Below are 18,435 nucleotides of genomic sequence, written 5' to 3'. Positions count from 1 at the left end.
GCGAACCCGAACATTGTTCGGGCTAGCTATGCATAGATGCTTTGATGGGTGTAGATTCCCCGAAAGATGGAAAAGGCAGAAATTGGTGTGAAAATGGTTCTCGACAACGATCCGACGGGCACAAGAAGGCAAGGTGCGCAGCGGGCAAGGTGGATCGATCAGGTGGAAGATGACTTGCGGACCCTCCGTAGACTGCGTGGTTGGCGACGTGTAGCCATGGACCGAGCCGAATGGAGAAGACTCTTATATACCGCACAGGCCACTTCGGCCTTAGTCTGAATAAATGAATGAAATATGAATGGTGTTGTTGCCGGAGGCCGGGAAGCCGCCGGGCGACCCATCGGCGTATAGACCAATCTGTCTTATAGACACGATGGGCAAGTTGCTAGAGAGGATCATACTCAGAGGTTACGAACAACCTGTCAAGCAATTAGTTCGGTTTTCGCAAGGGTAAGTCCACTTAGCCTGCCGGTGGACCTGTACCGGATTTTGGAAAGTACTATTATACGGTCCTATTACCGCAGATGATCCACAAGATTCAATACTGGGCCCGGTACTATGGAACCTTATGTATGACGGGGTTCTGAAGCTAAAGTTCTCTCCTGGTGTTAAAATCGTTGGCTTCGCCGATGACGTAACCTTGGAGGTCCACGGGGAGTCAATTCCCGAGGAAGAACTGACCGCAGCACACACTATCAGCACGGTGGCGGATTGGATGAGCGCAAAAGGCCTGGAGCTCGCTGAAGATATGACGGAGGTGGTTATCGTACACAACTGCAAGTCAACATGCAGTGATTCACATGGGTTAAGTCGCGATCGCATCAAAGCGGAGTTTGAAGCTCTTTGAGGTCGTAATAGACGACTGACCTTCGCCAGCCATGTCGACTATGCGTGCAAGAGGGCTTCGACTGCTGTTGCGGCATTATCGAGGATGATGTCCAACGGTTCCAAGGTGTGTGCCGGTAGGCGTAGGCTACTGGCAGGCGTTGCCGTATCTAATCCTAGCCCGTCCTGGGCGAGAGCTTTGGGGGTAACAGCCTGCGTGATTGCGAGCATGATGCAAGTCGGGCTGGTCATCCGGGAAGGCGAGGAGCACCAGAGGAGCCCGCGAACACATCAGGGTGACTTCGGTTGCCAGATAGCAGCGCGAGTGGGATAACTCTTCTAAAGGTAGGTGGACCCACCAACTGATACCTAACATATCGAGCTGGGTGGGGAGGGGAGACCCCATGGAGAAGTTCACTTCCATCTGACACAATTCCTGTCAGGCCATAGCTGCTTCCGGCAGTACCTCCACAGGTTTGGGCACGCGGAAGGCCCCGTCTGCCCTGACTGCCCAGGTGTTGATGAAACTGCTGAGAACTTACTGTTCGTATGTCCTCGTTTCGACGTCGAAAGAGTGAGCACTCAAATAAGTCTCAGATTTGTGTGCTAGAGCGTGAATCAGGTGAAAGGGTGAGCATCCAAGCTAGTCTCACATGGTGCGTAAAGGGTGAGCACCCAAGTTAGACTCACATGGTATGACTCATATGGTGCGTCAGAAAGAGTGTCATGGTTTGTCAGAGAGCATGTTAGAGAGAGCACCCAAGTAAGTCTCTTATGGGATGAGTCCCTGTGTAAGCGTGAGTGAGCGAGTACATTAAGTACTGCCTATCCCCAAGAAGTAATGCTGGGAGGCAATTCCTGAGAGAGCCATGGCATTAGCAGAGAGGGTAACTCAAGTAACTTTCCGCTACTTGGGTTGGTTTAGTGGGCCTTCTGTCAACCCCACTCCCTGAGTTATATTTTCAGGTGTCTGTTTGCAGATTTGCTTTCAACCCTCTATATATAAAAAAGTAGAAGGTTGTATCCGAGACACAACCGCCAATTGGACGTAGGATTACGTGAAGTGTAAAAGATTTTATATGGAAATTCTGAATATGAATATGAATCTAGAGAAAATTTCATTTGCAACTAACGCAACTCAATGATATGAGACGTCATTATTAAAGATTGTGCTGGTGCTGGGATTAAAGACGATATTCGATTAAAACTTTACGCAACTGTTAGCAATTTTCAGACTTATTTGAATACGGCGTTGTTGTTTGAATGATGTGAATAAATGTTTGCAGCGTCTCCGATGAGCGTTTGCGATTCTTCTTCCGAAGGCTACTTTCTGCTGCTCCCAAGCAATTATGAGTTGCACTTTGAAGAAAATTTGCCTCAGTTCAAACTTCTCCCATGTCATATGATGGTTCTGATAAGAACCAATTTGTTCTCCACAATACGCCAATCACAAGCAGCAACAAAGCTTATGATTTGAACTTTGAAAAATATTTGTCTCGACTCAATCTTCTCTCGTGTAGAATTATGATTCTGAAAAGAACCCATTTGTTATCAGTAATGCACCTTTCCAATCACAAGCAGCGACAGAAACCGAAGCAGAATCTAGAGAAAATTTCATTTCATTGCTACTGACCTTAACGTCAGCCACTTGATAAGTGGCCGCTAAAACGCGATAGACACCATCCATGCGAATCAATTTTCGCAGCATCTCCCTCCGAAGAGCGCTTGCGCTGCTGCCGACGCCAAGCGATTATGATTTGCACTTCGAAAAAGAAAATAGAGATGTCGTAAATTAATCGATTACTTCGATTAATCGATTAATCGTTGTAATAATCGATTAATTTTGAATCGATCATTACCTAACGATTAATCGATTCAATAATCGAGAGAGATCGAGAGTAATCGATTTGTTACTAATCGATTAATCAGGATTTTACGACATCATAAGGATGTCGCAAATTAATTGATTACTTCGATTAATCGATTCATCGTTGTAATAATCGATTAATTTTGAATCGATTATTATCCAACGATCAATCGATTCAATAATCGACAGGAATCGAGAGTAATCGATTAGTTACTAATCGATTAATCGGGATTTTACGACATCTCTAGAAGAAAATGCATTGGCCCTGGTTATGTACGAAAGCACTGGGATCAAACTAACGAAAGGCGGAGCAAGAAAGCCGGTGCCAATGATACGGCTCCCAAAGGGGCGGGGCCTCGGTCTCCATGCAAACGTATTCTGACCAGCCGAAGTCTGGTTTTCTCGACAGAATCGGCAGGACAATTGCATTGCAGCGCCAAACCATACATCACCAGCGGTGGAAAGGCTGCGGAAAAGGCAACAGCGATGATGCTACGGGCGGCGGCAGCGACGATGATTGCTTCGAGCGGCGTCAGCAAGGCTCAGAGAAGCATCATCTAGGGCGTCGAGCATCATAAACAGTCTCGTAAACGACATCTTCGTGCGTATAGAGCTGGCCAAGCCCGCCGTCCAAAGTCAAAAATTCGTACCGCGCACGCAGGAAATAAAAATTTTGAAATGAATTTCCACTTCACTGCTACTGATGCCACTGTCAGCCAGTTTATGATTTGCCGCTGGAACACGGTAGACGTCATCCATTCTAATATATTGTTTTGCCGCGTCTCCCTGCAAGGAGTGCATGGGCTGTTACCGACAAAGAATTTCGCCCGTCACCAAGTGATTATGATTTGCATTTTGATATTGTCGGGCCGCCACCAAACCGGACCGCGCGATTGAGCACTCGCGCTGCGACGCGAGTCGCGACAATTTGAAATATTTCATTAGTAGTGCGCATCATGCACGCATGAATGTACTATCATGCGCACTAATCAGAAATGAGTTGCGACGTCTGATAACTGCAGATATTTCATTTTATTGAAAACAAATTTTCGATTTTCTACCATACACGGAATATGTTTTTGTCTCAGTTCAACCTTCTCTCGTGTAAAATGATTATGCAGTTTCCTATGACGCGCCTAACGCAACTCAATGATAGGAGACGTCATCATTGCAAATAAATTTGCAGCGTTTACTTCCCGCGTTTTTACTGCTACCTATTCCAACTTTCACCGTCGCCCAGCGGTTATGATTGGCACGTTGAAGAAAATATTTCGGCTCTACCTTCTCTTGCGTACAATGGTAGATTTGACAAGAATCGATTTTGATCCACAATGCGCCTTTCTAATCACTCATAGCAAACAAACGATAGTCCGTACCTCGCGTAAAAATTTCATTTGACTGCTGCTACTGTCGAACAGTCATTCGATAATTTTCTGCTAAGTAGCCACTATTACAGCCACTAAAACATTTTCAGTGACGCCACTGGTATACGGGCCGCGGGTACCGTAATCGACGCCATTTTTACAATCATCCCTTTCTTCTAATAAAATTTTGGTCCTCAGAAGAACCGATTTTCTTTAACAATGCGGCACTAATAATAACTAAACGATAGTCCGAAGATTGCTGCTTTTGGCAACGGCCTCTCCGGCCTGATCCGCTTTCTGCTGCTACGGGCGTCATCGTTGTGTCCGCTCTCCGAGAAAACTTGATTGAACTGAGCATTAGAGTCCAGACAGTAAGTTGCACGATTTTGATGTCTGTACTTGCGATGCACATACGCGATTGATTAGTTTACCGACATTTCACAGTGCCTGGTAAAATTCAAATTTTCAATAGTTTAGCACCTTGAATGCATTCTTTCGATAGTTGATCAAAATCTTAAAGAGTTCGTCGATCGATTAAAACCAAAATCTTTAAAAATCGGTTGAAAGGCGACTGAGTTATTAGCCCATACTTCCTGACCACTTTTCGTGACGGTCTCAGATTGTAATCTGCAGAATGACTCCCCTATCTTCCCGAAAGACGTAATCTCACGTCAAAAAAATACTCGAGTGAACAATCACCATGCGCCTCCACTAAGTCAATTTTAAGGATATCTTCGATGGAAAGTAACAAATGCTTTTGGGTGCTAATTTTTGTACTATTGAAAGCAGAACACCTTCACAATTCTATTCGGATTTGAGTGCCATATTTAATTTGCTCGCTCGTTTAGTTGCGTGCTAAAATTTGAACGCTAACAGCTAGGGTAAAGACAAGTTCGCGCAACGACTTTTTTATTTTAAATGTTACGATTCAGAGAGGGTGTGTCTAGAATGCCTGTTGTTTTCCTGCCATATAAAAGTATTTTTTATCATACCTCTTGGTGTCTTGGGTATTTATTTATAGAATAAACGATTTACTCAATAATTTTCAGTACGATAGCTGATATGAAATAGTACAAGCATACGTTTTCCTGACAAACTTTTTGTTCCAATTTTCATTTGTATGAGCCCTTAATATTTTTTATAATGTTTCACTATTTGAAAAGTGCTACGAATAATGCACATGCAGTCCACACATTACAATCATATAATGACCTTCTTTCAGCTATTAAACTTGCCTCGGTTTACGCGTATTCATATTCACATGAAGTGAATCTGGTTCAACTCCGACCGTTGGCCTTATTAACCTAGTTACCATTACTGGTTCACATTTCACAGGCAGGATTCACTCTCTTGGAACTAGAGCAAAACCTTTACCACCACATTACTAAAAATAATCCTTCAACGACGCACAACAGTCAACCAACGTGGTTAACCTACACCACACTTTTCCAACACCCATAAGGCTGCAGATCACATGCAACAAAAAGAGTAATTAAATTACTCCATTGAAGCGGCGCCAATTCCGCACGCAAAGTGCACTTGAGAGCATCCAGCAGAATCGTCCAATTAATGCTGACTCATTGGTTCGAAGCCACCGCTGAGCATCCACACCAGGTAAGCCAACCTATTTATACCTATGTGCAAAAAATAAAACCTCGACCGAATGCGACAAGGTGAGGCTATGACCCGATCGGACCGTTGCGATGATGTGTCGTCGTCAGACTCATAGCCAGAATTGGCAGGGTGGGTGAAAAATCGATACTCGCTAGCTTGGTCTACTTTTCGCATCGTCCACTTGTTGGCAGATTGTGTCTAGTCTACCCGTTCATTGAAATCTTGAAATGAAATCTTCTTAATCTACTTCTGGTTTGATCAATAAATGCCGTAATAACAGTCATTATTAGAGTTTTTTCCAGTGCCATATTTATGAATGACATAATTTACGACCACCCCGGAATCATGGGTCCATACCGTACCTGGTATCTTCCATGGTTCAATGACCTCATCCACGAAGTAATCGCACGCATCCAGGGCTCGTTCGGCCCCGGATTTTGGAACATCACGAAATTTCCAGGACATCCTGTATCTGCTGAACTTGGGGAACCTAAAACTGAATCGACCCCAGTGGCCTATAAAGTGAGCTACCGCCCATTTTCCTATGCTCTTACACGTTTGGTAACATGGAAAGTAGAACACTGCACTGTTTTCTATTTTATCAAATTAAATTTAAACTAAACACCATTCACTGAAAGTACACTTGGAAGTCTTTTTTTATCAGCACATCCCATCTGCCACGCTGCAACGACCGATCCTCTAACTCAATACACCATCAACCCAGCCAGACGGTCAATTGTTTGAGACTGAACGACACCGCGGCAAAAAGAGCACTGAATGGAAACCTACCCTCCAAAGCCCCACAAACGAAGTCAGGAGGAAAAATCGATAATCATCATCGTCGCCAGCACCGCCGACCGACGATGATGCGCACCACGCGCCATCATCGGAAGCACACCGTCGTTGACTTGACACTGACTGGTGCGTGGTAGCAGCTGGCCGGTGAGGGGGAACCCGACCGACCGGAATCACTCTGATGATGATGCGGTGCACTCGGTCTCGTCTTCGTAACAGCAAACAACCGAGCTACCACATGGTCCTGCCGATCGGTAGCACACGAACTCGTCTCACGTGGGGGGTTGACGATTGGCAAATGTATGGAACGAAGAATCAAAACAAAACCGCAAAACTGCTTGGGAGCTTGTTTATATCCCCCCCTTCCTCAGGATGTTGTTTGCGTGGGATGGATGGGGGGAGTTTGGTTGGGGATAGAATGACGGCTGAGGATGCGCAGTTGTAAAATCGGTTGATTGTTGTTTTCCATCGCTTGTTAAACAAAGCGCTGGTAGGAAGCAGTGTATTGCATTACCATCCCGGCCTTTTTTCTCAGGACTCAACTATTAAACGGAAACAAATACATTCCGCAATGATAATATGGTCATGGGGGTATTTTGGTCCTTTGGGGACATTTCTAGCAATTTCCTAGTATTGACATTGATCGATTTTCTGAAATACTGAGAATCGATCAATGCCAATGCTTAGGCTTGAAGATATGACTATTGAAAGAGCGTAGCATTACTTCCTTTGGTTATCACAAATAATGATTTTGTACTAGATAGAAGCAAGACATTTTCCAACACTCAACAGCCAAACGAGATCTGAGTTGGCCACGTATTTGCGTGAAACACAGGGAAAATCATGTTTAAGATAAGGTACTCCGGGGCAAGTGAAAATACGGGGTAAGTGGGTACTATGGCTGCTGATCAATCGATAAACGTTTTTAGTGGTAACAATCTTCTAGAAAGATGAAGCAGGACTATCAACGAATACAGCCCACACAAAAATATTTGGAATCAAAACCATTTGAGGCACCATGCTAATGCTATTGTTTGATCATGACTTTAGACTACCGGGAAAATCTATTACTTATATTTCAATTCAATGGATTTCCACCATAATAGTCGTTTATAAATTTATCATTGATGTTGAAGGTGAATAATTTGAGCAATTAAATAATTGTGTGACATCGAAAATGATTTATAAGTTTTAATTTAAGCCAAAATTTGCAATTTCCACTTACCCTTCAGTTTTAACATACATGGGGCAAGTGGGACATATTTGAACAACAATTTCAATATAGCCCTTTTAATTGTTTTTAAATCGTTGTGTAGTGAAAAATAACTTCGACGCTCATATATCATATGGATCTGAATCAGATGTAGTTTGCTTATTGTTGGTTTCGCTGTTAAATAGTATTGTACAGTTGATTAACAATAATACAAAATTCATTCTAAAAATTATCTCCCGCAATAGTTATAACAATGCAATATTTTTCCATTTACAGTGCAAATAATCTATTTGTTCAACGATAGGTCAACAAAATTTGTCTTGTGTTTTGTTATTTTCAAATTGCGCATCAGATTTACAGATTTTCAGATAAATAAAGTGCTCAACACATAAATTGGCAATTTCGTTCTATTACAAATTTATAACAGTGCGCATAGCCTGAATAAAAACGTTTCTTTTGAAGTACTGATTTATGTAATAATCTGTGCTTTAAACACAGAAACATTCACTCGAATGGTGAATAAAGAATTGCTTATCCTTTCCATCTAAAACATTTGGTACAAAAGTAGCCCAGTGAAGAGCAAAACAAGAGCCAATTAAACAGTAAATCGGCTGTTGTCTGGTGTTCATATTTGCTAAAATTATAATCCCTTCCTTGTAGCAAAAACAAAAATCCGACAAGCAACAAACCTCTATCCATGATCTGAAAATACTACGACTCAGAAGTAACATGAACATTGTAGATTCCTTTAATTAGTTTAGTTCGACAGTATAAAACAGAATAGGTCCCACTTGCCCCGTTTGAAGGGGTAAGTGGGTCCTACAGGTGAATTTATTTCTCTCACTACCAATATTTTTTGTAATTGAATAAATGGCTTACAACACGTCTACACTTCAACAACGGAAGCATATAATAATTTATGCGTGGTTAATGTTCTGAAATATCGTGTTTTATAAGTATGCGTTAACAATTTTGCTGAACTAGCGTTTTTTTAGGTCCCACTTGCCCCGGGGTACCTTATAAAGTAGAAAAGGGTGAGCCTGTAATTGAACCCTAAGCCTCCTGGGTATATGGCAGAAGTGGTAGCCTCCAGCCTTTTTAATTATCATTAATACGCAATAATAACACTGAATCAGGCAGAATATAATTAATGTTTGCCATTTTCTACTATATTTATGGTCAACGTTAAAAAATCTGAAAAAAAAAACAAACATATTCTTATATTCAGCGTGCTAAGTCTCAAATTAAGGTTTAACTCTTTGTTTCCAAATTTTTCTTCGAATTTTGAATTCTTTTAAATAAGATTTGGAATCTGGGGAATAAAATTTATACTATGTTTGATTTTGAAGACAACGAATTTGGGTATTATCTGACGAAAAATGTCAATTTAATGATAATTTAGACGCAGGTGTAAAGAGAACATACACTATCTCTTTTAAACCTGAACATATTCAGCTTCTATATATACACTAGGGAGGCATTCCACGGGGGCATGTCAGTCGATCCTGAGCGACCATTTCGAAAATATTTGAACCTCTGCACAGTTTTTCAATTTCATCTAAATCGTCATTTTTCGATATCAAATCTTCATATTGAGTCACGACTAACTTTTCAAAAGGGTGTATGTGAAAATGGTTCAAAAATATTTAAAAAGCTGCACAGCAAAAACGGAATGTTCGATTGTTATGATTTTTTCAGCAAAGTTAGACAACTAAATGGTGATTCTTAAGAAAATGTGCACAGTAAAAAAGATTGTTTTTGCCTTTAAAAATATCATTTTGTCACAAAACTCAAATATCTCAAAACCCTATCTTTTTCGAACGTAATTTTTTAGGGAAAACGGTCCATTATATTAGCTATCTACCATAAAAATTTGGTGATGGTAAACTAATAAACAAAAAGTTATGACATTTCAAACATTTCACAATTTTCACATTTAGTAAAAAATTTTTTCTGTGTAAGTTATTTCGAGAATTGCAGTTTGATGCAGATTTTATTGTTAAGGGACGTGATTTAAACAAGTTGTTTTCATGATATTTTGATTTAATTATTCATAGCATCTATAAGAAACTTAGACACGATCCAGTGTTGTGATCAAAAGTATTGATAGTGTCATAATTTTCATTGCACGTGACTGGCGAAAAATTCTTTCAATAGTGTTGAAACCTGTTGATAATAACGTTGATAGAAACATATCAGAAATGTTATTTTTAAGACAAAAGCTGCAAAATCAAAGATTTATATACACGTGTACGTCTATAGTTTACCTGCAAAAATATACCTCTTAGAGAATAGACTTTATGATCGGGAGGAAACGGGTATCTTCAACAACAACAAATGCATGATAGGTACATACCATGACAATGCTCACGAAAAAGCAAAAAATTACTACTACTAAGGTTGTTAAAGATCTTATAGTAATTTTTTCTTCAGTCAAGCAAATGACACCAAACTAGTCAGTAAAAACTTAAAAGTGATTTTGTTTATTGAAATATTACGAACAACATGAGTAGCCGCTTTCTCAACTGTTGTAGGCCGTTTGATGGAAAAAAGTGTTCAAAAGAGTTACGAAATCTCACCGAAAGCACCATAGATAAACTGAAAGCGACTGGTTATGCTCCAATGTCCACATTGAATACAAATTTACGCATTTGCACGTCCTGCCGTCTAAACGTTGACAAAAGAGCAATCTGTATATCATCGGTTGAGCAGAGCGCAGGAAGTTCGAAAACGACAGCAACTGAGTAATTGCCAGATGTATCGACAACAACTGAGGAATTACCAGAAGTATTAAGTGCTGAGAGCCTTGCCACCGTACCATCAGCGAAATCTGTTTCAACAAATCAATCGGAAGATGAGTGTATCCAAAAGGTCAACATCGAACGCTTTAACGAGGGCATAGCTGGGATAAAAGTGACTCTGATTAAATGGAGTAAGATGGACTACGTTTATTACCCGGAGAAAAATACCGTGAAATAAACGAAGCTGTACGAAGAAACCTCTTCAAATTAGGACCTGATGATGTGGAAAATACAGACTACGATGAGGTAATTATAAATATGAAGGAAAGGTTCTCGAATGCAGCCACGACAAGGAAAGAAAAATTATTGATTTTGTCGATGCTGCCAAGTTCGTGGTCTATTCAGGATGCCATTGATGAGTTCAAAACCAATAGAAATACAGTAAAAGAGGCAAAACAATTGAAGAATAACTGTCTTTCAACCAAAAATACTAGGTCTAGTACTGCATTAACAGATGAGACAAAAGAAATAGTAGTTCAATATTTTGAAGATGATGAAGTAAGTCGAGCTATGCCTGGTCAAAAAGATTATGTATCAGTAAAAAAGATGGAAAGCGTCAAGTAATCCAAAAACGATTAATGATGACGACTTTGAAAGAAGCGTACACACGCTTCAAGGAAATTCACGATAATATTAAAATAGGTTTTTCCTCATTTGCAAGCCTTCGGCCAAGGCAATGTAAGCTTCTTTCCAATTCAGGAACACATAATGTGTGTGTGTGCACAACCCATGAGAATATTAATCTTATTTTACATAGTTTGAAAAGAATCAATTTAACAAAGGATATTAAAATGTTAACTGGTAGTCTTTTGTGTGAAAATACAACATCAAATTGCTATCTACGATCTTGTTCGGATTGTCCAGATTCTTCATCATTGGAAAATACTTTATTCGCTGAGTTTGAAGAAAAATATATTGATCAGTTATCATTTGAGCAATGGGTGACCACGGATAGGTGTGACATAGAAACTATTGTAAAACCTGTAGATGAGTTTGTGTCATATTTTTGCTTGAAATTAGAAAGTTTAATCCCTCACGATTTAATTAAAACAGAACAATCCAGCTTTTTAAAAATACGAAAAATACATTACAAAATGGTGAATTTTAGTCATTTGTGATTTTTCTGAAAATTACAGCTTTGTATTGCAAGATGAAGTGCAGTCCCATCACTGGAACGTACAACAAGCTACAATTCATCCATTCGTTATTTATTTTAATGGAAGTACGCAAATTGAACACTTAAGTTTTATTATAATTTCCGAAGATTTAAGACACGATTCAGTATCCGTAAACTTGTTCATTGAAAAATGATTAACTTTTTACGCGTTGATAAGCATAAAGAAGTCAAAAGATATATTTCATGTCTGATGGAGCAGCGTCGCAGTACAAAAATCGTAAGAATTTTTCGAGCCTATGTCAATTTAAATCAATGTACGGAATTGAAGCAGAATGGCATTTTTTTGCTACATCACATGGCAAAGGTCTTTGTGATGCTATTGGAGGAACAATAAAGCGCATGGCCACAAGAGCAAGTTTAGCCAAAGAACGTGAGCATCCAATTAAAACTGCGAAAGAACTTTTGATTGGGCAAATCGTAGAAAAGAAAAAGATTTAACCAAATTATCATTTTGTTTTACTACTACTGAAGAGTACGAAATAAAGGCTTCAGAGCTCAGCGAGCAATTTAATAACGCGAAAACGATCCAAGGAACCCAAAAATTTCACTGTTTCATTCCATTGTCGGAAAATAAAATTAAAGCAAAACTATACTCAAACTGTGCTGATAATAATTCAAAAGTGTTCGATATTTTAAAAATTTGAATAAAAATAAATAAAAATAAGTATTAATAAACTGTTTTCATGATATCATAACCCATACCAAAATTCAAACCCAAAACTCTTAGAGTTTCTATAACAACATTGTGTAACTGCCACATTTAATTTAATACTTAGGATAATATTAATTCATTTTTATTTATTTATACATATAATATTTATACATATAATATACATAATATCGATGAATACATAAATATGGAATATCATACAAACAACTTGTTTAACTCACGCAAGGCCCTTAACAATAAAATCAGCATCAAACTGCGATTCTCGAAAAAAAATACACGGAAATTTTTTTTTGTTTACTATATGTGAAAATTGTGAAATGTTTGAAATGTCATAACTTTTTTGTTTATTAGTTTACCATCACCAAATTTTTATGGTAGATAGCTAATATAATGGACCGTTTTCCAATTACGTTCGAAAAAAGATAGGGTTTTGAGATATTTGAGTTTTTGTGACAAAAATGATATTTTTAAAGGCAAAACAATTTTTTTTTTACTGTGCACATTTTCTTAAGAATCACCATTTAGTTGTCTAACTTTGCTGAAAAAATCATAACAATCGAACATTCCGTTTTTGCTGTGCAGCTTTTTAAATATTTTTGAACCATTTTCACATACACCCTTTTGAAAAGTTAGTCGTGACTCAATATGAAGATTTGATATCGAAAAATGACGATTTAGATGAAATTGAAAAACTGTGCAAAGTTTCAACTCAATAGAAAATCATGAATTAAAAATTTTCTTAAATTTTGATGCTGTTGCTTGGAATCGCTCTAGGGTGGCTCAAATTAGTATGGGAAAAACTTTTTTCAATTTTTTGGATGGGCCGCTGATGCCCTGATGCTCTGGACAAAATTTCAGCCAAATCGGTCAACGTTTTGGTGGTGCTAAAGTCGTTGGAAGTTTATATGCAAAAATGTATGCAGAAACACCCAAAAACAGTAAATTGCAGTTGGACGGCACAACTTACGATTAAGAACTTTGATACTCATTCAGATCTTGAAGAATGTAATACAGAATGTTATGCAGAAAACAGCGAGATGATTAGAGATTTCCCGGTTAAGTTATTAGCATTTCTCTGAAGTGGGGTTTGAGCAAATTTCGTTTCTTTTACCTTTGAAAAGAAATAAATTCACCCCTACAACACTCCAGCAAAATGCTAATATCTTTGCTTAATAAACTCTAATCTTCCCGCGGTTCTCAGCATAACATCCTGTATTTAATTCTACAACAACTGAATGAGTATCATGGTCCTTGATCGTAAATTGTGCCGTCCAACTGCAAATCACTGTTTTTCGATGTTTCTGCATACATTTTTCCATATAAATTTCCAACGAGTTTAGCACCGCCCAAACATTGACCGATTTGTCTGAAATTTTGTCCAGAGCATCAGGGCATCAAATAGAACCGAATAAGAGGGTGTCCCATCACAAAATTTGAAAAAGTGTTTTTTGAGCCACCCTAATATACACACATCATCGTGTGTACGCTCTCGTTCGACCTACTTTTTTGTTTGTTACCGAGAAGTAATAATGCAATACGTATCGATATACCTGGGTACCAAAGACTATCACGGTAAGCGAGCAGATCACTGCTAATTATCGTGATTTTTGTTTCTTACGAGACGAACTATGGGTATCAGAAACTCAAGTCATGCGCAACAGTGACGTTCGCTGGTTGAAACGAGGCAAACTTGTAGCATTGTTAAAAAAACAAAGTAGTAATTAAATTTTATTAGTAGTAGACCTCCGTAAGTACCTCCGTAAGGAAGCGTGGGCAATGACAAGCTTCACATTGTCTGTTTTCTACAAAAGACTAATGTCGTGAGAAGTAGGAAGTAAAAAGCGGAAAGTTAAATATGAGAAGCGAGAAGTGAAAAAGTGAAAGTGAGAGGTGAGATGTCCGGAGTGTGGAGTCAGGAGTGAGTTAAGAGTTGGGTATGAGAAGTACGAAGTGAGAAGTGGGAAATAAGAAGTGAGATGTGTGCATCGGAAGTTAAAACAATATTCTTTATTCCTTCCTTTTTTCTCCCTCTTTCTTTCTTATGTCTTCTTCTAATTAGCTTCTACGTCTTCCTTATTCCTACTTCCTTATTCTTGCTTACTTCTTCCTTCTTTCTTCTTCCGTTTTTCATCTTTTTACTTTTTTCTTCAGTCAACCTTTGTCCTTCTTACTATTCTCTTCTTCCTTCATCCCTCTCCCCTTTTCCTTCGATCTTCTTCTTTCTTCCTTGTTCCATCTTCATTATCCTTAATACTATTTTTTTCAAAACTTTCCTTTTTTTCCTAATTCTTTCTTCCTATTTCAATATTCTTTCTCCATTCTTTTTTCTTTTTTCTTATTTCTTCCTTTTTTTCTTATCTTGCTTCCTACTTCCTTCTTTCTTCTCCTTTCTACTATCTTCCTTTTCGCCTTTTCCTTTTCTTTTTTGTCCCTTCTTTTATGTTCCTACTTCCATTTGAGATCTGTTTTGTGCGACCGGGAGGTGAAGAGTAGAGATGGGCGTTAAGATCCGGAACCGTTCTAATGATCCGGATCTTTGATGTGAGCGAATGATTCGTAGCTCACTTTTCAAAAGATCCGGTTCACCAGATCAGCAAATTATTGGACCATTTGTAAAAAAAAATGACAAAATGTAAAGTTTTTTGTTGTATTCCATAAATGTTATATATGCTTGTCAGTTGAAGAAGGATGAAATTTATTTATTTATTTAAATCATCTGATAGTAGTCTACATGAATGTCTTAGATAACTAATTTCGTTTTGCGGATCTTTTTACCCTGCTAAAGAACAATCTACAATTTTCCCCAAAATCAAAAAGATCGCCTACTAATTATTCTATGTACGAATCAATAGTGTGTGCCATTTCACTAATTTGCTATCTCCTTATATTTTGTTCCCAAGATTCGATCCGTACGAAAGATCCGAATCATTAAACTGAATGATCCAGATCTGTTCCGTTCAACGAATTGATCCCTTTTGCCCATCTCTAGTGAAGAGTGCGCATTTGCTCATGGATTCTTTCGGACGCAGAACGATGGCTTGGTCATCGAAATGCTTAGTTTTTGTTTGTGCGGGTAAGTGAATTACTTTGACATAATTTCGTACAAAATAATAATGTTCATTTTACCAACTTTTTCTTTCCCGTGGCACTCACGGTGATCCAGAGGATTGCTCAGTCTCTTGTAGCAATGAGTGTCGAACTAATTTTCCTCTCCTAATCCTAAATTGACTGTGAGGACATGGCCGGCATCTTTATTGGTATTGAATTAATGAAACTCCAAAGCATGTAGGTACAGTGAGAATAGTTTTCTAATCCTAAGGCTATTCAATTGGTGAGCTGTGCATATTTATTGTTTTTCGGCTAATCATGACTAACAACTATCAGAGTCTATGCAGAGCTAATCATGACTAAAATCAGAGAAGCCATCGAACAAGTAAGTGCAGTGCGTGTTTTAGTCGTCGCGAAAATAATAAAATATCTACTTGATGTTCGGTGGCTCATGCGCATGCATTGCGATTTGCTCCGGTCGAAACAAGTGCGATCTTCAATATACCGCAGAAGCCATCGAGCAAGTAAGTGCAGTGCGTGTTTTAGCCGTCGCGAAATGTATAGTGCGTGTATTATTCGTCGCGAGCAGATGAAAAAATATTTGTTTTATATTCGGTGGATCATGCGCTTGTATTAAGCTTTGCTCCAGTCGAGACAAGTGCGATCTTCCATAGTTTGCAATACCTATCGGGCAAGTGACTGTGCTGCGCGTCGGTTCAATCGTCCAAAACGTGATTCCTCTCAGTTTTCATATGCCACTGGGCGTGCATGGTTTAACATTTTTCTCGTGGCAATACAGTGTTATTTCCTATCCCATAGATCGGATCACTTACCGAAGTGAATCCAGATAAATTATCCTTTGTAACTAAAACGATATCCTATCCCAAGGTAGGTATACTCGGTCTCTATTAGCACCGAGAGTCGGACTAACGTGGACGTGGCCGTCGCCTTTATTGACTTTGAGCTCCAGAAACGTGTACATTGAGAATAAGTAGCTTATCCCAAGCCCCATTTATTATGTTCCCTGCGCAATTTTGTAAGTTCTAGGTAATCACGGAGTACCAACTACAAAGCTCAGAGGCTTATTTAAAAAAAAATCAGTGTCTCTGAAAAACCCACTAAACCAGTGGTTCCCAACCTTTTCGGGGTCGCAACCCGCTTGACAATTAGCCAAGTTGCCTACGGCGTCCTGTATACCAGAGCAGAAGAAAATAGCTCAATAATATCAAATGTTGATAAGATAGCAAAATGAGATATGGACATGATCAGACGATAATATCAATATTTTGCACTAAAATATCATGAGAAGATCGAGTTATGCTATTTGTAAGAAGTGATGAATAGTATGTGCCATTACTTTGTTCTCATCCACAACATATCTTGATGTTTGAATGATATTTCGGTGCAAATTTTTGATATTGTTGCCTGTTCTTTTATCTCTTATATCAATCAAGTCCATATCGTGTTTTGTTATTCTGTTCATGGCTTCTGCCCGGGTAATGTTATGCTAAAATCAAGAACAAACATATATTTTTAAATTATTTTATTTATTTTATTTATTACGGTATTAGAATCTTCGAAGCTTTGAACATGAGTTCGTATAGCACACACAAAACTAGCTTCACCGAATAACTCACGCGATGATAATCTATTCCGCATGTCCAAAACTCATTCAGAATTTCATCGAGCCAGCTCAATAATATATAGATCAGTGTTGTTGACATAGCGGGCTGGTACTGTACTCACTCAATACGCTCACCCAATCGTGAACAGTAAGCGCCAGGGCTGCCATATATACAAATTTATCTGTATTATACAGATTTTTGAACATCAATACAGACATGATACAGATTACAGATTTTCTACAGATTTTTAATCCTGTACAGATTTATACAGATCTTCTTATTTAGAATGTTGTACATGAACTCATGATCTTTCTCAAAGCGAGAAGGATTCATGCATTCAATCAAACTAAAGAATAACTTTTTACCGGATTTGACTGAAATCTCGAAAATCAGTTATAAAAACTTTTTTCAAATATTCGACCTTAAAATTTGAAACGACTCTTACTCTCTCTCTATGCAGCTTATTTCGTTCAACCGACGTTACTACCAGATAGATCGCAATCTATTCTTTCTGTTAGGTGCATTAGTTAACCAAAATAGTTTGAATTAAGAGCACAATCACCATTCCAAAAATCAATGTCAGAATCAATTAGGCCCATTTGAAAAAAGATCCTAGAGTTATCCAAAAAAAATTACAAATTCCATTTGAATTATTTCACAAAAATTTCTCATGTGAAAACTTAAAAATTCATAGGTATTTTAAAAATATTAATAAACAAAAGAATTCGGGATGTGATTAATTTATGCACTTTTGGTGAACTTCCTGGAGTTTTAAAAGTGTGATTCCTAATGAAATTGATTAAAAGACGTCTTGAAACACAGAAAAGGTTGTGTCGATCTTATCTGATCATGATTTTTTCAAATATGTTTGCTGAAACTTTGACAAAATTAACGTAGAGTTCAGTAATATTCATCCAGACAAAATATTCATCATGACAAAACATTATTGCTCCAGGATAAATGCAATATATACCTTAGTCGTGCGGTAAGACGCGCGGCTACAAAGCAAGACCATGCTGAGGGTGGCTGGGTTCGATTCCCGGTTCCGATCTAGGAAATTTTCGGGTTGAAAATTTTCTCGACTTCCCTGGACATAGAAGTATCATCGTGTTAGACTCATGATACATAAAGAAATGGAAAAATGGTATCTTGGCTTAGAAACCTCGCAGTTAATAAATGTGGAAGTGCTTACACTAAGCTGCGAGACAGAAATGTCTCAGTGGGAACCAATTAATGCCAATAAAAAGAATAAAAGGATTACATGTTGGAACTAGAGCCTGGATAGATAACAAAACTCTTGTTGGAAGTAGACAAAAAGTTTGTTAAGGTCAATTAGTTATTCATGTGTGTAATCAATAAAGCCGATATGAATTGAATTCTCGAAATTAAAAAAAACTTTTAAAGTAAATCTTTAACTACAAAGAAGAATTAAACGG

General features: G+C 38.4%; 1 protein-coding gene across 6 annotated transcripts in view; it reads right to left on the bottom strand.

The window, feature by feature from the left end:
• Positions 1 to 18,435, bottom strand: part of LOC134205767 (leucine-rich repeat serine/threonine-protein kinase 1) — a 66,355-nt gene that overhangs the window by 17,338 nt on the left and 30,582 nt on the right. For 2 of the 6 annotated variants that reach the window (XM_062681345.1, XM_062681346.1), the window contains exon 1: positions 6,033 to 6,438. The exons of the other annotated variants lie outside the window; for them this stretch is intronic. In XM_062681345.1, the coding sequence (XP_062537329.1) occupies positions 6,033 to 6,135 (103 nt within the window). In that variant the 5' untranslated portion in view covers positions 6,136 to 6,438. Of the gene's footprint in view, positions 1 to 6,032; positions 6,439 to 18,435 lie in introns of those variants that run through there. 6 annotated transcript variants of the gene reach the window in all.

This window comes from Armigeres subalbatus, chromosome 1 (genome assembly GCF_024139115.2).
Source record: "Armigeres subalbatus isolate Guangzhou_Male chromosome 1, GZ_Asu_2, whole genome shotgun sequence".
Taxonomy (NCBI): Eukaryota; Metazoa; Arthropoda; class Insecta; order Diptera; family Culicidae; genus Armigeres; species Armigeres subalbatus.
This window is presented reverse-complemented; position numbering and strand designations above follow the sequence as displayed.